The sequence below is a fragment of the Equus przewalskii genome, chromosome 12 (assembly GCF_037783145.1).
Source record: "Equus przewalskii isolate Varuska chromosome 12, EquPr2, whole genome shotgun sequence".
Classification (NCBI taxonomy): Eukaryota; Metazoa; Chordata; class Mammalia; order Perissodactyla; family Equidae; genus Equus; species Equus przewalskii.
The window spans coordinates 18,711,836-18,734,100 of record NC_091842.1 but is presented as its reverse complement, the minus strand read 5'-3'; the positions used below and the strand labels follow the sequence as shown (position 1 = coordinate 18,734,100).

The 22,265-nt window shown below is 40.1% G+C and overlaps 1 protein-coding gene across 5 annotated transcripts in view; it reads left to right on the top strand.

The window, feature by feature from the left end:
• The window catches only part of MRPS17 (mitochondrial ribosomal protein S17), a 73,309-nt gene extending 53,906 nt beyond the window's left edge, over nt 1–19,403 (top strand). Inside the window, exons 1-3 of one of the 5 annotated variants that reach the window (XM_070567892.1) lie at nt 16,305–16,420; nt 17,051–17,193; nt 18,973–19,403. In XM_070567892.1, the coding sequence (XP_070423993.1) occupies nt 17,071–17,193; nt 18,973–19,218 (369 nt within the window). In that variant the 5' untranslated portion in view covers nt 16,305–16,420; nt 17,051–17,070 and the 3' untranslated portion in view covers nt 19,219–19,403. Of the gene's footprint in view, nt 1–16,304; nt 16,803–17,050; nt 17,194–18,972 lie in introns of those variants that run through there. The other 4 variants (XM_070567893.1, XM_070567895.1, XM_070567894.1 and 1 more) reach the window with 4 other exon arrangements.
• The last annotated feature ends 2,862 nt before the right edge of the window (nt 19,404–22,265 follow it).

Sequence of the window (22,265 nt, the reverse complement as noted above, 5' to 3'; positions counted from 1 at the left end):
GGGTTAAATCCAAAATATACAAAGGATGCATACATCTCAACAACAACAACAACAAAAACTAACAACCCAATTAAAAAGTGGGCAAAAGATCTGAACAGAGATTTCTCCAAAGAAGATATACAGACGGCCAACTGGCACATGAAAGGATGTTCAGCATCATTCACTATCAGGGAAATGCAAGTCAAAGCTACAATAAGATATCACCTCACTCCCGTCAGAATGGTTATAATTAACAAGATGGGAAACAACCAGTTTTGGAGAGGATGTTGACAGTAGGGAACTCTCATACACTACTGGTGGGAGTGCAAACTGGTGCAGCCACTATAGAAAACAGTATGGACACTCCTCAGAAAATTAAGAATAGATCTACCATATGATCCAGTTATTCCACTGCTGGGTATTTATCCAAAGAACGTGAAAACATGAATGCATAAAGATGCATGCACCCCTATGTTCATTGCAGCATTATTCACAATAGCCAAGACTTGGAGGCAACCTAGGTGCCCATTAAGAGATGAATGGATAAAGAACATGTGGTATATACACACAATGGAATACTGTTCAGCCATAAGAAATGATGAAATCCGGCCATTTGTGACAACATGGATGGACTCAGAGGGTATTATGCTAAGTGAGATAAGTCAGAGGGAGAAAGTAAAATACCATATGATCTCATTTATAAGTAGAAAATAAAAACAACGACAAACAAACACATAGCAACAGAGATTGGATTGGTGGTTACCAGAGGGGAAGGGGGGAGGGAGGAGGCTAAAGGGATGATTAAGCACATGTGTTTGGTGATGGATTGTAATTAGTCTTTGGGTGGTGAACATGGTGTAATCTACCCAGAATTCAAAATATATTACAATGTACACCTGAAGTTTATATAATGTTATAACCAATGTTACCACAATTTAAAAACAGATACAAAAATAAAGAATAACTGAAAACTTCGTAAACTCCAGGAGAGACTGTGACAACCTAGTTCACAAACTAATAGATCATCCCACTATCTCAATGCAAAATGACCTTCTCCAAGACACATTGTAATGGAACTGTCAAAAACCAAATACAAAGAGAGAATCCTAAAAGCAGGAAGAGAAAAAAAGATTGTAACCTACAAAGGAACCCCCATTACACTATCAGTGAATTTCTCAGGAGAAACCCTACAGGCCAGGAGAGAGTGGAGACTGGAACAATATATTCAAGGTGTTGAAAGAAAAAATTACTAGCCAAGGTTACTCTATCCAGCAAAGTTATCCTTCAGATATGAAGAAGAAATAAAGACTTTCTCAGACAAACAAAAGCTGAGGAAGTTCATCATCATGAGACCTGCCTTGCAAGAAATGCTGAAAGGAGTTCTTTAAGGAGAAATGAAAAGACACTAATTAGTGACATTAAAACCTATGAAAATATGCAACACCATGGTAAAGGTAAACAGTCAGATTTATAAAACTCTAATTCTGTAGTATGATGATGTATTAACCATTTAACTGTAGTGTAAAGGTTAAAGGAAAAGAGCATTAAAATAACTACTATACTAAAATAGCTACTGTAGTACTAAAATAGCTACTATAATTTATTAATGAATACACAATATAAAAAGAGGCAAACTGTGATAACAAAAATATAAAAAGGGGGAGTAAAAGAGGCCTTTGTATGTAATCAAAGTTAAGTTGCTGTCAGCTTAAAACGGACAAGTTTATCTATAAGATGTTTTATGTAAGCCTAATAGTAACCAGAAAGCAAAAACCTATAGCAGATTCACCAAAGATAAAGAAAGGGGAATCAGAGATTACCACCACATAAAATCACCAATTCACAAAGGTAGACAGAAAGAGAAGAAAGAAACACTGGAACCACAAAACAGGCAGAAAGCAATTCATAAGATGGCATTAGTAAGTCCTTACTTACCAATAATTGATCTAAATGTAAATGGATTTAATTTACCAATAAAAAGGTAAGGATAGCTGGATGGATTAAAAAAATATATAAGACCCAACTATATGCTGCCTGCAAGAGACTCACTCCACCTTTAAGGACACACAGGCTCAAAGTAAAGGGATTAAAAAAGATATTCCATGCAAGTGGAAACCAAAAGAAAGTGAGAAAAGCTCCATTTGTATCAGGAAAAGTAATCTTTAAGCCAAAAATGGTAACAAGAAACAAAAAGTTCATTATATAATGATAAAGGGGTGAGTTCCTTCAAGAAAATATAATCATCATAAACACATATACACCCAACATATATTAAGCAAATAATAACAGATCTGAAAGAAGATATAGACAATACATTAATAGTAGGAGACGTCAATAACCCACTTTCAGCAATGGATAGATCATCCAGACAGAAAATCAACAAGGAAAAGGTGGACTCAAACCATACATTAGACCAAATGGACTTAAGAGGCATCTATAAAACATCCTATCCAATAGCAGCGGAATACACATTCCTCTCAAGAGCACATGAAACATTCTCCAGGATAGATCATATGATAGACCACCAAAAGAAATCTTAGAAAATTCAAGAAGATTGAAGTTATATCAAGAAATCAGCAAGAGGAAAGATGAAAATTTTGCAAGCATGTGGAAACTGAAAACTCACTCCAGAACCAGTAGGTCAAAGAAGAAATCAAAAGTAAAAAATTTTTTTTAAATCTCAAAACAAATGAAAATGGAAACACGACACACAAAAACCTGTGGGATTTAGCAAAAGCAGTTCTTAGAGGGAAGTTTATAGCAATAAATGCCTATATTAAGAAAATAGATCTCAAATAAACAACCTAACTTTACACCTCAAGGAACTAGGGGGAAAAAAATCCCAATGTTAGAAAAAGAGAGGAAATTAAAAAGATCAGAGTGGAACTAAATGAAAAAAGACCAGAAAAACAATAGAAAAATTCATTGAAACTCAGCCGTTTTTTGAAAAGCCAAAAAATAATTGACATACCTTTAGCTAGACTAAGAAAACAGAGAAGACTCAAATAAAATCAGACATGAAAGAGAACACTTTACAACTGATACCACAGAAATACACAGGATCATAAGAAACTACTATGAGCAATTGTATGCCAACAAATGGGATATCCTAGAAAAAATGGATAAGTTCCTAGAAACATACAACCTACAAAGACTGAATCATGAAGAAATAGAAAATCTGAACAGACCAATAACAAGAAGACTTAATCAGTAATCAAAAACATCCCAACACAGAAAAGCCAGTGGCTTCACTCATGAATCCTACTAAACATTTAAAGAGAATTAATACCAATCCTTCTCAAACTCTTCCAAAAAATAGAAGAGGAGAGAACACTCCAAAACTTGCTGTAAGAGGCCAGCATTACTCTGAATGAAAGCCAGATAAAGACACTACAAGAATAGAAAACTATACACCAATATTCTTGTAGAATATAGAAGCAAAAGTTGTCAACAAAATCTTAGCAAACTGAATTCAACAATGTATTAAAAGGATCATACACCATGATCATGTGGGATTTATCCTTTCAATGCAATGATGATTCAACCTACACAAATCAATAAATGTGACACACCACATTAATAGAATGAAAGATAAAAAATCATATGATCTTCTCAATAGATGCAGGAAAAACATTTGACAAAAACAACATCCTTTCATGATAAAGATCCTCAGTATATGGGATATAGAATGAACATAACTCAACACAATAAAGGCCCTATGACATACCCACAGCTAACATCATACTCAATGGTCAAAGGTTGAAAGCTTTTCCTCTAAAATCAGGAACAAGACAGAGGTCTTATTCAATATAGTACTAGAAGTCCTAGCTGGAGCAATCAAGGCAAGATGAAGAAATAAAAGGCATTCAAAGCAGAAAGGAAGAAGTAAAATTGTCATTGTTCGCAAATGATATGATCTTATAGAGAGAAAATCCTGAAGACTCAACCAAAAGAACTATTGGAACTAATCAACAAATTCAGTAAAGTTGCAGGATATAAAATCAGCATTAGAAATCAGTTATGTTTCTATACGCTAAAAACAAAATATCTGAAAAAGAAATAAAAGTATCCCATTCACAATAGCATCAAAAACAATACAATACTTAGGAGTAAATTTACCCAAGGAAATGAAAGATCTGTGCAATGAAAACTATAAGACTTTGATGAAAGAAATCGAAGAAGACACAAACAAATGGAAAGATATTCTGTGTTCATGAATCAGAAGAATTTAATATTGTAAAAATATTTGTACTACCTAAAGATACCTATAGATTCAATGCAATCTTCATCAAATTTCAATGACATTTTTCACAGAAATAGAAAAACAATCCTAAAATTTGTATTGAGCCACAAAATATCCCAAATAGCCAAAGCAATCCAAAGAAGAACAAAGCTAAAGGCTTCAGACTTCTTGATTTCGAAATATATTATGAAGCTATAGTAACTAAAACAGTATGGTACTGGGCATAAAAGTAGACACATAGACCAGTGGAACAGAATAGAGAGCCCAGAAATAATCCTCCTCATATAGGGTCAACTAATATTTAATAAGGGAGCCAAGAATACTCAATGGGGAAAAGTTAATCTCTTCAATAAATGGTGTTAGGAAAACTGGGTAACCACATCCAGAAAAATGAAACTGGACCCCTATCTTACACAACTCAGAAAAATTAACTCAAAATGGGTTAAAGACTTAAACATATGACCTGATGCCATAAAACTCCTTGAAGAAAAAATAGGGAAGCTCCTTGACACTGATCTTGGCTATGATTATTTGGATATGACACCAAAAGTACAAGCAAGAAAAGCAAAGATCAACAAGTGGGACTACATCAAACTAAAAAACTTCTACATAGCAAAAGAAATAATCAACAAAATGAAAATACAGTCCATGGAATGGGAGAGAATATTTGCAAACCATATATAAGATAAGAGGTTAATATCCAAAATATGTAAAGAACTCATACAACTCAATAACAAAAAAAATCCAATAGAAAAATTAGCAGAGTAACTAAATAGACATTTTTCCAAAGAAGACATTCAAATGGCCAACAGGTACATGAAAAGGTGTTCAACATGACTAATCGTCAGGGATATGCAAATCAAAATCACAATGAAATATCACCTCACACCTATTAGAATGGCTGAAAGAGATAAGTGTTGGCCCGAAATCTATATAATGTTATAATCCAATGTTACTGCAATTTAAATAAATAAATAAATAAAAGAAAGAAAAAAGAAAAAAAGAGATAAGATTTGGTGAGGATGTGGAGAAAAGGGAACCCTTGTGAACTGTTGGTGGAATATAAATTGGTGCAGCCACTATGTAAAGTAGTGTGGAGATTCCTCAAAAAATTAAAAATAGAACTGACATATGATCCAGCAATCCCACTTCTGGATATTTATCCAAAGTAAATGAAAACAATAACCCAAAAAGATATATGTACCCCCTGTTTATTGCATTATTTACAATAGCCAAGACATGGAAGCAACCTAAGTCTCCATCAATGGATGAATGGGTAAAGAAAATGTGGGAGATATATATATATATAATGGAATATTATCCAGCCATAAGAAAGAAGGAAATTTTGTCATATGCAACATCATGGATGGACCTTGAGGGCATTATGCTAAAAGAAATAAGTCAGACAGAGAAAGACAAATACTGTATGATCTCACTTATATGTGGAATCTACAAAAAACCCAAACTTATAGATACAAAGAACAGATTGGTGGTTGCCAGAGGTGGGGGATGGGGAATGGGCAAAATGGGTGAAGGCAGTGAAAAGGTACAAACTTCCAGTTCTAAAATAAATAAGTACTGTGGTTGTAACATATATCCTGGTAACTATAGTTAATAATACTGTAACGTATATTTGAAAGTTGCTAAAAGAGTATATTTTAAAAGTTCTCATCACAAGAAAAAAATTTTAACTATGTGTGATGATGGATGTTAACTAGACACTGTGGTGATCATTTCACAATATATAAACACTGAATCATTATGTCATACCCCTGAAACTAATAATGTTTTATGCCAATTATATCTCAAAAAAAAGACCACAAAAAATTTTAAAATAGAACTACCATATTATTCAGCAACCACACTTCTGGGAATATATCCAAAGGAAATGGAAACAAGATATCAAAAAGATATCTAAACTTGCATGATTATTGTGCCATTATTCACAAAAGCCAAGATATGAAAACAACCTTAGTGTCTTCCATGAATGAATGGGTGAAAAAGATGTGAGAGATATATAATGGAATATTATTCAGCCATGAGAAAGGGAGAAATCCTGCAATTTGAGACAACAACATGATGGACCTTGGGGGCATTATGCTAAGTGAGATGTCAGACAGAGAAAGACAAATTCCATATGATATCACTTATCTGTGGAATCTAAAAAAGCCAAACTCGTAGAAACAGAGTAGAATGGTGGTTACTAGGGGCTGAGGGGTGAGGGAATTGGGGAGATGTTGTTTAAGGGTACAAACTTGCAACTAGTAGGTAAATAAGTTGTGAAGATCTAATGCACAGCATAGTTATTCTAGCCAACAGTACGTATTACAAACTTCAAAGTTTCTCAGAGATTAGATCTTAATTCTTCTCACCACAAAAAAGAAATGATAATTACGTAACGTGATAGAAGCGTTAGGTAAAGCTACAGTGGTAGTCATATTGCAATATATAAATATATCACATCAACACATTGTACACCTTAAATTTACACAGTTTATATGTCAATTATATCTCAATCTTTTTAAAAAATCCCTAACATACCCAATGAGCATTGGTTAAGAGGGAAACAACATTAGAAAGTGTCTTTTGGAAAAATAAAAGTAAAATGTAAAACAACATGCAGTTATTTGTGGTGTAAGACATGAATTAGATGCGTCTGGAAAGGAGTAACATCTCCCCACACTTAATGAGCTTCTTGGTCAGCCATCTAGTCCCTTACCCACATACACATCATTCGTTCTCATATTCAATCTCTCTCTCTTTCTCTCTGTCATCTTTCTCAACCATTACCCTTTATGGTCACTGCTATGGTCTGAATGTTTGTGTCCCTCCAAAATTCATATATTAAATCCTAACCCCCAAGGTGACAGTATTAGGAAATGGGGCATTTGAGAAATGGCTAGGTCATGAGGGCAGGGCCCTCATGAATGGGATTAGTGCCCTTATAAAAGGGCCCCAAGAAAGCTCCCTTGGTCCCTTCTACCATGTAAGGACACAGCAAGAAGCCACTGTCTGTGAACCAGGAAGAGGGCCGTCCGACACCAAATATGTCAGTGCCTTGATTTTGGATTTCACAGCCTCCAGAACTGTAAGGAATAAATTTCTGTTGTTTATAGGCCAACCAGTCTCTGGTATTTTGTTATAACAGCCCAAAAAGACTGAGACAGCCACATCTGAGAGCTGTGTTGGGGAGATTCCCTTTCTGGACCTGTGCCTTAACTGCTGTAGATGGACTGCAGTTCTCCTGACTGTACCACTCTATTAGAAATGGCGTAGTCTTTCCATCTGTTTATGTTCAGTCGATCGCATGACCTAATAAGCAGAGTCCAAGAAGTTATTGATTCGTGGCCCTTTAATCTAGAACTCAGCCTTTCCTAAAAGTCCATTTTGTTTTCCAATTGAGGCTCTTTCTCCCTCCTCTCTTTCTCCTATTAGGTTGATATATAAACCCCTATTTCCATTTTTTCAGTGAGCCTCTTCATCTGAATGTTCCCACATGCATGTGTAAATAAACCTTGTCTTGTCTCCTGTTAGTCTATTATCAATTAATTCACAGCCCCAAGTTTTCCTCCCGACAAGGGTTGAAAAAAAAATTAATTGATGTTCACTATAGCTTTGATAGTATAAAATTATTTGATTTGCATTTTTTTTTTTTGAGGAAGATTAGCCCTGAGCTAACTACTGCCAATCCTCCTCTTTTTGCTGAGGAAAACTGGCCCTGAGCTAACATCTATGCCCATCTTCCTCTACTTCATGTGTGGGATGCCTACCACAGCATGGCTTTTGCCAAGCGGTGCCATGTCCACACCCAGGATCCGAACCCGCGAACCCCGGGACACCAAGAAGCAGAACGTGCGCACTTAACCGCTGCACCACCGGGCCAGCCCTGATTTGCATTTTTAAAAGTTACTCTGGTTATGTCATTAGCAACAAAAGTTTTAAGCTCAACTGTAAAAGAAAGAAATTTAAGGTCATAACTGGAGGGAAATATGATATCGTGGAAAAGTTGTTTATATGAAATAATGCATATAAAGTTTTCACCGCTTTCATTGAAAACTAGCTCTCCTTTCTGAAATTTCAAACATCTCATACTCTCCCCACCATCATCTCTCCTTTTCAATTCATTTTATCAAGTGTGCCCTTGGCCTTAATTCTTCGAATCCACACTTCAATGATAGGGCCACTTTTTTTTTACTGTCCATTACTCTCCTCGTAGTCTTCCTTCCATCCTTGTCTAACCAGACATTGTAATCATCATTATAATCAACCTTTTGTGAATAATGTACTGTACATTCCTTTGTCCCTTTCTCAAAAACCAACCCTGCATAAAGCCTAGTGCTTGACTTCTTCTGGCTTGTACCAAAGAGATGAACATTGCTAAAGTAAAATAACAACAGAGTTAACTGTTTTCACTTTAAATACATGAACCGAGACCCAAATTGACTCCCTATATTGTACATGAATCCTACTATGTGTCTCAAGAAAGCTTATCATCTAACTATTTTTTCTGCCTCTAGTCTTGCCTCACAACCCATTCTCCATTAAAGTGACCTTAAAATGTTAACAGGATCAAGTTGCCCTCTATTAAAACCCATCAATAGCTTCCAAATGCACTTAGGATTCTACCTGCTTTACTGGGGCCTTTGGGGCCCACCTATTGTGGCCTTGACTCTCTCCAGCTTTATTCTTTGCCATTCTCCCTTGGTTCACATTACTCAGGCTGCGCTTCAATGAAGGCTCCAGTGATGTGGCATTCTCTAACCATTCATATCTAACATATTGTTAAGAGTCTAGGATTCCCTTCTTTGGGGAAATCTTCCTTCCTTGACTGCCTCTGCTTTGTTGATCTTTGGTTTCTCTAAATTTCCATTCCCTTTAAAGTCTATCCCTCACCATAACAAGCTTTGACTACTACTTATGTTGCTTTTTTATTATTTTTTTTCACACTTGGACTGTAATCTTATAGGAAAAAATATGTGTGTCTTTTAATTCCTATCTACAGTTCTGGCCACCAAATAGGCACACAAACATTTGACTTATAATAAGTACTAGGAGGCAGATGACAGAGATAGCCTTCTCCTGTGATAGTGGTAGGTAGGTGCTGTATCGTGATGACTACAGACTCTGTAGTCGGTCTGCCAAAGTTCAAGTTCCATTTCTTACATTTGCTGGCTATGGGACCTAAAGCAAGTTATTTAACCTCTCTCAGCATCAGTTTCCTCGTCTGTAAAATGAGAACAGTAATAGTACCTGCCTAATAAAGTTGTAGTAAGGATTAGATGAGATAATATGAAAAAAAGTATCATAGTGCCTAGCACATGGTAAGTATTCTATAAACATTATCTGTTACTATATACTCATTTAATGAGGATTTCTTAAATGTCTATTGGGAAACATTCAAATGAGGTATGAGATACAAGACAATCAAACATTTGTTGAGCACATAATCTGGGTCAGATATTATGCTGGGCACACTACAGATTTAGATAAGTGAAATAAGCCATATCTTTTAGATGACAAGCCTGAAGGCAGAGAAATTAAGTAATTTACTCCAGGTCATATGGCTATGGCTCAGTAACTCTGGTTGAATGAGATAATTATAGCAATCAAAATATAGAAGAGAATCTGGTCCTAGACAAAGATAGCTAGACTTAATTGTCTGGGGTATAGATCTTCTTGATTACTGGTGTATATATGAAAATTAGTTGTAGTTAAGTATAAAGTAGGAGTACTGACTGTTTAAGGTAAGAGCGCAGGCGGAGCTGAAGTTACAGATTTATTACAAAAATGGGAAGATTTTAAAATATAATGATGTACACCTGAAATTTATATAATGTTATAAACCAATGTTACCACAATAAAAAAAATGGGAAGATTAACTGTGTGGCAGTGTTTTGGATGCATTTAAATCAAGAACCGGAAGCAGTTAGAACACTAATTAACAGTCTCTTGTAGTGATCTGGGTAAAAGGCAGTAATTTCTTAATTTCAGAAGAGCAGGGTCACAGACCTCTTTGAGAGTCTGACAAAAGCCGTGGACCATCTCCCCCCAGAGACCTGTACAAACACATCAAATTTTACATAGACAATTTTGTGGAATTCAGAAGCCCCTTAAAACCCTTCCTACACCAACCTCAGACTAAGGATCCCTGGAATCAGAGAGGAGGATCCAGACTCCAGGATCTGATCTGTCTTTTCAAAACCTGGTCCTTTGGTACTCAAGGACCATGACCTCTGTTTAGTTTCCTTGTCAACTGTTTTTCCACCTAATACTCTGTTTACTCCCCTCTATGTTCACTTTGGATAATCAAAAGGCAAAATCATTTACAACCACTTTTGTCCTCTGCTCACTGGTTCTTCCGTCTTCTACATTCTTTCCCTGGGTTTCAGAGTCATGACTGGGCCACATCAGGATGGGAGTAGGGGACCACACAGTCCTTGAAAAACTTACTGTCAGTCTTACTGTTCTTTTACCAAAGAACTTTTTTTAATTTTTTTTCCTTATTCTCCCCAAAGCCCCCCAGTACACAGCTGTATATTCTTCGTTGTGGGTCCTTCTAGTTGTGGCATGTGGGACGCCGCCTCAGCGTGGTTTGAAGAGCAGTGCCACCTCTGCGCCCAGGATCTGAACCAACGAAACACTGGGCCGCCTGCAGCGGAGCACGCGAACCTAACCACTCGGCCACGCGGCCAGCCCCCCAAAGAGCTTTTGGTTCGCAAAATCTAGGGGACTAGACCTGAATCCAGAGGAGAAAAAAAAAAACATCAAAGTTCAAAACTGATCATGAAGAGTCATCTCGCAGCATGATAATGCAAAGAATCACCAGGGATAATCCACACTGTGAGAATTCTAGAATGTGCCGATTCATCCAGAGTTCCAAGAAAACCATGAGATTCTGGGATCAAGTTGCCTAGATTCACAGAAAAACCCTCATTCATGAAAAGGACCATGATTAGAATGAATCCAAATGACATTATAGTCTGAACACAAACCTTGTTATATAAGAGGTGGTCTTTAAGGGCCAAGGACCCTATAAGTATGACATGAAGGAAAAGACCACAAACGTAATTCACACTTAACTCACCGTAAGAATTGCCTTGAAATGACTGTGGTAGACAGTCTCCAAAGATGACCCCGTGAAGAACACCTCCTGATATTTATGCTCCTGTGTGAACCTGGGTCGATTTCTGACTTACTTTATCCAAAAGAAAAGCAAAAGAAGTGATTTTCTGGGACTTCTGAGCCTAGGCATTAAGAAGGTCTGGAAGCTTATCATTTATGATTTTGGGAGTTCTGTAGAGATTATACAAACTCTTGGAGGCTGTACAAGCCTTTATATACCCATTGAAGGGCTATCTGACATTCTAACCTGTGTAGTAAAGGATAAATCTTACTCAAAGAAACATTTGGCCCTTTGCCCTGGCCCCTGGGAGGTAACCTCATAAGCCCTTGGAATGTGCTGCCTGATAGGAGTGAGTCATCTCTGAGTCTTTCTAAGGATTTATTGAACCTGAGGATGATCTTGGGGACCTCCTGAACTCACACAAGCTTTCTCCAGTTCAAGTCTCATAAATGATTTCTACCACATCTATCATCTATGCTTTCTGATGTAGTCATGCTACTAATGCACACTATCTCAGGGCATTATCAAGTGCTGGGAAGAGGCAAGAAAGTGAGCAGGGGTAGAGCCATGCTTACTAATGTGGCCACTGGCTTCCATTGTTTTAGTCGAGGGGCTGGCCCAGTGGCTCAGTAGTTAAGTGTGCACATTCCGCTTCTCAGCAGCCCGTGGTTCACTGGTTCAGATCCCAGGTGCAGACATGGCACCGCTTGACAAAAGCCATGCTGTGGTAGGCATCCCACATATAAAATAGAGGAAGATGGGCATGGATGTTAGCTCAGGGCCAGTTTTCCTCAGCAAAAAGAGGAGGATTGGCAGTAGTTAGCTCAGGGCTAATCTTCCTCAAAAAAAAGAAAAAAGAAAAAAGAAATGGAGCCATTGTTTTAGTCAAGAAATGAGCCATTCTCTTTTCTTACTTCTCTCCTTTTGGAACTTTTAACAGACGAACACAAGAACTTCTCAATCTACTCTTCACGTTTTCCTCTCTGCTGCATTCTGAATAATTTCAGCTGGTTTACTTTCAGCTTTCTATGTCTCTGTTCAGTTCTATTTAATCTGCCTTAGACCCACCTATAGAGTTTTTCATTTCAGTGATTACTTGCTCCTGGAGTGCTTAACTTGTTCCTCTATCTTTTGTATTTCCTATACAATGGTGGCTACATCTAGAAAATTGATTAGATTCAGATTACTTTTTATGTATTAATATTTTATATATTGCGCTGTGTACAGTAGTCCCTCCTTATCTGTCGTTCTGCTTTTCATGTTTTCAGCTATGCATGTTCAACTGCAGTCCAAAATATTAAATGAAAAATTCCCGAAATAAACATTTCATAAGTTTCAAATTGCATACTGTTCTCAGTGGAATGATAAAAATCTCATGCCAACCCTCTCTGTCCCACCTGGGACATGAATCATCCCTTTGTCCAGAGTATCCACACTATGCTACCTCTCCATTAGTCACTTAGTTGCCATCTCTGTTTTCAGATTGGCTATAGAGGTATTGCAGTGTTTGTCTTCAATTAACTTTATTTTACTTAATAATGACTCCAAGGCACCAGAGTAGCTATGCTGGCGATTGAGGTATGCCAAAGAGAAGCTGTGAACTGCTTTCTTTAAGTGAAAAAGTGAAAGTTCTCAACTTAATAAGGAAAGAAAAAAATTGTTTCCTAAGGTTGCTAAGGTCTACAGTAACTTTTATTACAGTATATTGTTGTAATTGTTCTGTTTAATTATTAGCTATGGTTGGTAATCTCTTACTGTGCCTAATTTATAAATTAAACTTTATCATAGGTATGTATGTATAGGAAAAAACACAGTATATACAGAGTTTAGTGCTATCTGTGGCTTGAGGCATCCACTGGGGGTCTTGGAATATATAGCCCATGGATAAGGAGGGACTACCGTACTTCCTTTTCTTCTACATCAAAAGTTGTATAATGTCTAGTTGACTCACTTTGACTGATGCTAAGACTAACTGGGTTCAGGTGGTATTAGTCTGCTTTCTTTGTTAAAAAGTTCTCTAACAATCTTTCACCCAATGGTTTCATTAACCATTGTTAACATTATTCATTATTTCATTAGTGGGTGCAAAATAGTGATTTTCCAATTCTGTCATTTCTTATACATCAATTATTTGATCATTCTGAGATGTACTTTGTATCGTATAGCAGGATATATTGATTCTTTCCTTTTGTTTATCAAACTATTGACTCGGTGCCCTAGGAATCTTCAAAAGTAACCAATAAAGCTTTACTTTGAAGTATCATTTTATGAACTCATAGATGTTTATACATTTTATGTTTTTCAGTTCATTGCAGTTATTATTCTTTTCAGCCTTACATGATCTCATCCTAGTTCAGCAGGAGCTCCTTCAGGTTGGCTTTGGACCTGACTCCACTCATCTTTGAAAGCGCCCTTGATTTCTGACACAAGTAGACGTCTGAGTTTAACTCATACATTTCCCACTCCAGACCTGAAGTCAGCCATTTCTCAATGATCCTCGGGTCATTTTAGAGAGAAGTGATATATAGATACCACAGTCTGGGTGCTTGGTATACTGATTGCTGCCAGGTTGTCATTACTTCTAGGCTTTCTAGGAAGGACTTTTTTTTGAGAAAAATAAATCATGAGTTCATACTGTATTTCCAATTCAAATGTAAGATTACAAGGCTTTTATACTTTGCTTTTTTGATTTTATTGTTATGGACTGAATTGTGTCCCCCCCAAATTCATATATATGTTGAAGCCCTAACCTTCAATGTAATGGTATTTGAAGATAGGACCTTTGGGAGGTAATTGGGGTTAAATGAGGTCATAAGGGTGGGGCTCTAATCCCGTGAGATTGGTGGCTTTATAAAAGGAGACAGCAGCATGTGCTCTCTCTCTCTCTCCCCCTGTGCACACATATACAAAAGAAAGGCCACGTGAGGACACAGCAAGAAGGTGCCCATCTGCAAGCCAGGAAGAGAGTTCTCACCAGAAACAGACCCTGACAGCACCTTGTTCTCAGATTTCCAGCCTCCAGAACTATGAGAAAATAAATTTCTGTTGTTTAAGCCACACACACACACTTACCTCCTCTCAGTCCCCTTGCCTCACATAGCCAGTCAATTTCCCAGTCACTCTCCAGCCCACCTTCTCTCTTTCATTCCCAATGCTCCGATTTAGGTCTTCACCATCCCTAGCAAAGCCCCCAATCTCTCTGACCTCTATTCTGTCTTCCACACTCCTACCAGAATTGTAACTGAGCGAAAAGGGGCTGGTTCTGCTCGCTGCAATCTGGTGCCCATCAATTGCAAACAAGCTGGTGGCTGAGAAAGGAAAATTTATACGATTAGCTAGCATAATCGGAAGATGGTAGACTAGCATCCTGAAGAACCATCTTAAAATCATACAGAATCTGGAGGCAGTTATATAGGGGAAATGGGCAGGGAAGGGGCGGGGGAGGTTAGGGATGTAGACTATCTGATGTGACAAACTTCAAGGCACCACAGTATCTCTTTCTTCTGTCATTCATGATGGGTACCAATGCAGAATTTTTCTTTGGAGGTTGTCATGTTCCTGGGGAACTCAGAGAACAAAGTTGTCTTATCATAGCTGGCAGATATACGTAAGCAAGAGTCATAGAACTAGCGGATCATGTATTTTTGTAAAAGCGAGAGGTGCTTAATCATCTAGGCTACGTGCAGACTAGACTGTATTCACAGAGACTAGTGAGTCAGGGTCATAGTTACCATATTGCTTCCTTTCCCTAGGATGGCTTCCCTCTTGTTAACCTAAGATCTAGCTGTTACAGAATGATCTTGAAAGCTAGCAAAACTACTCATATGTTTCAAGGGCTCCCCATCACTTAGAAGAAAAAGGTTCTTAACAAAAAATATGTCCTAGGTAGAGGCCTGTCCCTGTCCAGCTTCCATCCCTGCCACTCTTGCCCTCACCCTACATTCTGGCAGTACCAGACTGCTTCTCATCATACTATGTTCTGTCACACCCCTGCACATGCTTTCCTTTCTGCTTCAAATGCCCTCCCCACATCCCATGTCCCTCTCTTCTCAAGATATGGCCCGTAGCCAGGGGCTAGGTACTGATCGTCTCCTCTTGCTGCAAAGTTAAGCACTCCTTTCTCAAGGCTCCCTTTATCCGTGCTAGTTTTATAATTGTTTCTTTGGTCACCTGTCCCTAGTAGACTGTGGGCTTTTGGAGAGCATGGGGCCCCTTTGATTCATCTTTTTGCTCCCAGTGCCTAGCACAGAGTCTGAGAATAAGTGTTCCATAAACGTTTGCTGAGAAAGCAATGAGTGCTGGACACACTAGCATATGGATGCATTCTTATTGTTCCCAGCCTCCCCTCACCAGCTGCTAAGACAGACGTTTCAATGTCAAAGACAATTGACCACATGAATATTTTGGCCCTCAAATTGTCTGTGCCAGTAGCCTATTGTTTTCTGTTCCTCTTATCAATTTCCAAACAAGAGCCCAATCTTCCCTCTATGTGAGAAGGCATCATCAAACAGCCTGCTCTGGCCCATCTAAGTCCTTCATAATTGGCACACATACATATGTACCCACACCGGACTTCTCTCCATCTCACAGATACCGAGAAATAACACCTAAAATCCTACTGGACATAAAAATCTCATAAGTTTATCTTAAAAGCAGTTGTGGGAGTAGAAATGCTTAAATATTGCAGTCTCAGTATTTAGCAGCACACAAGGTTTCAACGTTTGATGAATTAATAAAGTTCCTTTGATTTGGATCGCCTTGTCCAACGCCTGGGAGCTCAACGGAAAGAGAGGAAACCAAATGGAATAGCGAAAGGAAAAGCCGAAACCCACCCCCCCACCCCCCGCCCCTGCCTCCGGGCGCGGAGAAAGCAGAAGTCAGGATCCCCCGGTCACCAACGCTCTTGGGCCCCTTTCAAGGGGAAGTGGGCGGAGCCCTGGCTTTAACCCCGCCCGCGGCTGAGCGGACCCGCGGCCAATGAGAGGGGCGGTCCGGGACGGAGCGACCTGCGTGCGCCGTGACGCCATCGCGCTCCGGCCGGCGCTCCGGTCGCTGCGTTCCTGGAGAGCCCGGGGGTGAGCGCTGGCTGCGCGCTGTAGCTGCTGTGAGGGTGGCGTTGGGGGTCGGGGCGTCCGGGTGCGAGAGCTCTGGAGACGGGTCGGCGTCGCCTGGCCTCAGGGTTGGCCGGGGCCGAGGGATCGTTCACCCCAGCCGTCCCTAGGCCGACGGGATGGACTCGGTATTAACTGATCTGGAAGGCAGTCCCAAGTCAAGGTCTCCTTCAGTGGGGAGGACCCCTGGCCGCTCCGCCTAGGCCGTGCGCGCCGCGAGTAGCTGGGCTGTGCGCCTTGGGGACGGGCAGCCTGGCGGGATGGAAAGAAAGAAAGGACATCAGTAAAGGCCAGCGTTTATTCGCGCTATTGAGCGCCTTAAGCGTTAAATCCTCAAAGCACTCCTGTGAGCAGGCCCTGATGTTATTGCCATTTTGCAGAGGGTGAAACTGAGGCTTCGAGAGATTAAAATTACAGCTTTGTAACCAGTACAAAGAGGGGAGTTAAGGAAGTAGTGAAACGTGTAAGCGTCTCTAAAGCTGTGATTCCAGAAGGTCAACAAAAGCTGTTTCTGAGCTTGGGCTGTTCTAGTGACAAAATGCATTTGGTAAGTCATAACCGCCAGACTATTAAACTTTGAAATTTGTTTTTCAGGTGACCAAAGCCACATCATAATGTCAATAGCCCGTTCATCTGTCCATGCCAAATGGATCGTGGGGAAGGTGATTGGGACAGCAATGCAAAAAACTGCTAAAGTGAGAGTGACCAGGCTTGTTCTGGATCCGTATTTATTAAAGGTGAGAAACATCCCTCTTGTCAGATGGATTGATAGATCTCCAGCATGTTCTGGGTTGTGAACAGAAAAACACTTGCCTGTCAAAAATGCCTTGAGCATCTGCTTCTTTTTTTTCTTTTCTTTTTTGAGGAAGATTAGCCCTGAGCTAACTACTGCCAATCCTCCTCTTTTTGCTGAGGAAGACTGGCCCTGAGGTAACATCCGTGCCCATCTTCCTCTACTTTATACGTGGGACGCCTACCACAGCATGGCTTTTGCCAAGTGGCACCCGGGATCTGAATCGGGGAACCCAGGCTGCTGAGAAGCGGAACGTACGAACTTAACCGCTGCGCCACTGGGCTGGCCCCAAGCATCTGCTTCAAACCGGGCACTGTGCTGGTTCATGAGTATAGCAAAGTGAATTAACCATGGTTCTTACTCACATTCTAGCGACACACAGAGTTCATTTCAATTCAGTCTAAGTGCTAGTTGTTCTATGTGTAAAGTACTGTGGGAGCAGAGAGCAAGATGTCTTGTTCTTCCTTCCCCTGTTGCTGAAGGAGAGCATCCTCGATTAAAAGACATCTGAGCTGAATCTCAACAAGGATGTTATCCAGAGGATCACATCGGGGGAAGTCATTCCCACCGTGATGAGTAGTTTGTGGAAGTTCCTTTAGCCATGAAAGGGCATGGCATTCTAAGTGAACAGCAAGCGGTTTGGCAAAGTAGAGCCCAGAGCTTAGCACTAAGTAGGCACTGTTGTTGAATGAATGCAAGAGCAATTGGAGCTGGACTGTGAAGGGTCTTTTATCTTGTATTTTGGATTTCATCCTATACGCAAAGGAAAGACAGACTTGGAGACTTAGGGATGGGGTGAGGACTGGAAGTAAGGAAGTGGGTAAGGTGGCTATTGCAGAAGTCTGGGATGGAAATGTTAAGGACCTGAGCAGTCCTTGGAGCAGTGGGGATGGGGTGGGAAAAGCAGGTTTCAGAAAGGACAGAGTTCTTGATTTGCTTGATGTGCAAGTGAGGGAGGGGGAAATGCCAAGGATGTTTCTGCATTTAAGCTTGGGCACACAGGTAGGTAGAAATGCTGTTTGTTATCTAGGATCAAAAACATAGGAGCAAGCTGAAGAATGTCGGCATGATCATCGGCCTTAGGATCAGAAGACCTTAGTTTGATTACTGACTCTCTTGTTTACTAGCTGTACACTTTACCTCCCTGAGCTTGTTTTTCTCATCTGTCAAATGGGGATACCTGCTGTAGCAGGGTTGTCATGAGGAATAGGTGATTCTAATTATTATCTGTTGCTTGTTTGCAGTACTTTGAGCCAGGCGTGGAGCTAAGTGCTTTACATACGTTATAACGTTTAATTCTTTTGATAACTTGAGAGGTGCAGATATTGGAGCCTCATTTTATGGTGGAAAAAAGACTGATCTTGGAGTGGTTGAGTAACTTGTTCCAAATCACACAGATAGTGGTGAGAGTAGCATGTTTATAAGCAGGCAAAAGCTCCACTGAGAAGGAGGACTTTAAATAGCGTAGAGAAGGATGCTAGTTCATAGAGCAAGGGTGCTGAAGGGAATAGGCTGGAGAGCTGGGGACAGGATCAGCTCTGGAACAGTCATTGCTGTTTTCCAGAAATTAAGCAGCTAACTTTTGTATTGGAAGACTCTTTAAGTATATTACCTTTTCCCCCCGAGTCCCAGCTTGTTTTCTGTGCATTACTTTTTCATATTCTGTACTGCGTTGCCAGATCACATATGTGAACCACTGATTTCTTCCTCTTCCTCTCAACAGTATTTTAATAAGCGAAAAACCTATTTTGCTCACGATGCTCTTCAGCAGTGCACAGTTGGGGATATCGTGCTTCTCAAAGCTTTACCTGTCCCACGAACGAAGCATGTGAAACATGAACTGGCTGAGATCATTTTCAAAGTTGGACAAGTCATAGATCCAGTGACTGGAAAACCCTGTGCAGGAACCGCCTACCTGGAGAGTCCAGTCAGTTTGGAAACCACCCACCTCACCAAAAATCTGGAATAACTCGTTATCTCTTCAACACAGTGAAGGAGGGTCGGAAGAAGGAGCCAAAGGGAAAGATTTATAGCTTTGCTTTGTGGAAAAAGAAATTTTTCTAAGTTTTATCACGGACTGTCTAGTTTCTCTTCTGGTATTTATGAAATAGCTAAAAGTAAATGAATAAAGGGGCTGTTATAATTTTTCATGAAGGTTTATGGTCATGTTTCAAATTTCGTTTTCAGTGAACATACTTTCCTGTTACACCAAGTGTGCCTAGCAGTCCACTGCATTATTTTGTAAGCTGACTGTTTTAGAAGGTGTATTTTTTTTTCATTCAAAGGAATCTTGAGTTTATCTTAGAACCTCTATTTTGGGAGAAAATCTTTGATATCATAAACAGATAAGAACACATTAAGTGAATATTTATTTTTGCTGGTATATATTCAAAATTAATTTAAATTTTCTTCTTTCATCTAGCCAGTTCCAAATGGAAATAATCAACATGCTTAGGGTCAGACTTTATCAGATTATAGTCTGTATTAATAAGCATGTTGACACATAGAAAATAACACTTAAAAATTCTGTGTCACTTTTATCCTTTATCCTAGGCTAGATTAAATAGGAATGAGTTCTTAAAATATGATACATTGCTGAAATTGTAGAACTTCTCACACATGCATTTGAGTTGGGGAGTTTCAGACTTTTGTTGCTGTTCATTAATAAACTGTGATAACTTAGATTTTGACCTGATAAAATATTGAGCACTATATTTCAGTCTTCTGCTCCTAGAAAGAGACTTGGAACATATTCCAAACTCAGCTAATATGTGTATTGTACAAACACAGGGTTTCAACAAGGACTACAGACACTGCCCAACCTCTCAGGGATTACATCCATTGGGGAGGTATGTACAGGTGGCTTCATGGCAAACAGAAGCACATGGATGGGAGAGAAATTAGGGTAACTTCCCAGAAGAGATGAGCTGATGCTAGAACTGAATATTAAAGGAAGAGTCTCCAGGCTGCTAGATGAGGGGTGTAGAAAGGGCATTTTAAGCAGAAGGTAAAGTCCTCAAAGTATGAGAGAAAGGAGCATAACGAAGGGACATTTTCAACAAGGGTGGAGGGGCCGGCCTGGTGCCTCAGTGGTTGGGTTTGTGCGTTCCGCTTCCCCGGGGACCTGGGGTTCGCCAGTTCAGATCCCAGGTGCGGACATGGCACCGCTTCGCAAAAGCCATGCTGTGGTAGGCGTCCCATGTATAACGTAGAGGAAGATGGGCACGGATGTTAGTTCAGGGCCAGTCTTCCTCAGCAAAAAGAGAAGGATTGGCAGTAGTTAGCTCAGAGCTAATCTTCTCAAAAAAAATAAAAAATAAACAAGGGTGGAACTCAGAGAAATAGGAATTATTGTGTAAGTGGTGGTGGAATATGTAATGTTTTTAAAGGGAGTGATATAATTAGCTTCACATTTCAATAAAAGTTAACAGCCTCAGTGTAGAGAGTGGACTAGAAGATGAAAGATTTCACGTAGGGAGACAGTGACCTGTTCAAAAATTGGTCCTAAGACCTAAACTGAGTTGGGAAGGGAAGATGAAGAGTTTGGATAGATGATGTTCTAAAGTAGAAGCCTCAGGAGTTGGTACCGGGGAAGGTCAGCAGAAAGGAAGCATCTGAGAGTGTCTCGGTCCCTGGCAGGTGGGGCTATGTGCACGAGTTATCCTGGAAGGGACAGGACACCTGTCTCAGCCATCTCTAAAAGCTGAAGTATTTTCAATGTTTACATATACTCTAGTGTATCATTTTATCTTAAGATATTTTTCCTGAAAATCTTGGTGTAAAAATTATACCCCAGAAAGATGCCCTATATTTATTCCATGGCATTGAGTAACCGAAGCCACACATCTGTGAAATAAGACTACCTGTCCCCAGTAAAAAGCATTTGGTTAATGGAACTCCAGCAAATGATAGTGGAGGAAAAAATGCAGAATGAGTGGCCTAACACTAAGTAACACTAAAGCAAGGTCAGCAAAGAAATGTCTACCAAGTTAACGTTTCAGCAAAAATAGATTTGAAAGAGTTTGTCTCCTGAAATAGAGCAGAGAATTATGAGGAATGTGTGAGAAAGTCACAAAGGCACATTGACACCACTGGTTTGAAGAGGCCCTGCTTCCCACTGCAGGATTCCAACATATCCTTGCCACCCTGGGGAGAGCTCACTTCAGTCTTCCTTTTCGGTCTGTGCTTCTACAGCCTCACTAAGCATAAGCCAGTTGAGAGCAGGAACTCCTTCAGCCACGCAGCCTCTGGCCTCCTGTCCCTCTGTCCCTTGGCCTTTCCATTGGCCTACAAGATAGAAATGCAGGGGCCAGCCCTGTGGCCAAGTGGTTAAGTTCGTGCTCTCTGCTTCGGCGGCCCAGGGTTTCCCCAGTTCGAATCTTGGACACAGACATGGCACTGCTGATCAGGCCACATTGAGGTGGCATCCCACATGCCACAACTAGAGGGACCCACAACTAAAATATACAACTATGTACTGGGGAGATTTGGGGAGGAAAAGCAGGGAAAAAAAAAAGATTGGCAACAGTTGTTAGCTCCGGTGCCAATCTTAAAAAACATAAAGAAGAAAAATGCATCTCTCTGGTCTGGGGCAAATCCTTGTTGCCACTTCAGCATCCAAAACCCCGTTTCTGTCCTCGGTGGTTCCTCGCCATATTAACGGGTTCAAATAATGCTCCAATCAAAAAACTGCCTCGAGCCTCCCCGCTTCCTTCACCTACAAGATGACCAGCTTCGGAGAACCCCTCAGCGCACAAGCCCAGTTCCTGCCCCTACCCCTCCTACGCAGACACCTGCCTGGGTAGCAGAGACCTCCCAGTCCTGAGGGCATCTTCCTCTTAGCCTTTGCAGACCCGCACTGGCCTTGAAATGTTCCCCTTAGTGGCTGGGGCCTCTACTGCTCCGTGTCCAGCCCCCTTTCTGCCACCTTGTCTTGGTTGCAGTTTTCACGGTTACAGTTGTGGCTCTTTTATCTTACCGCAGGATACTTTTTCCCCAAACCGTGCCATCCTGACT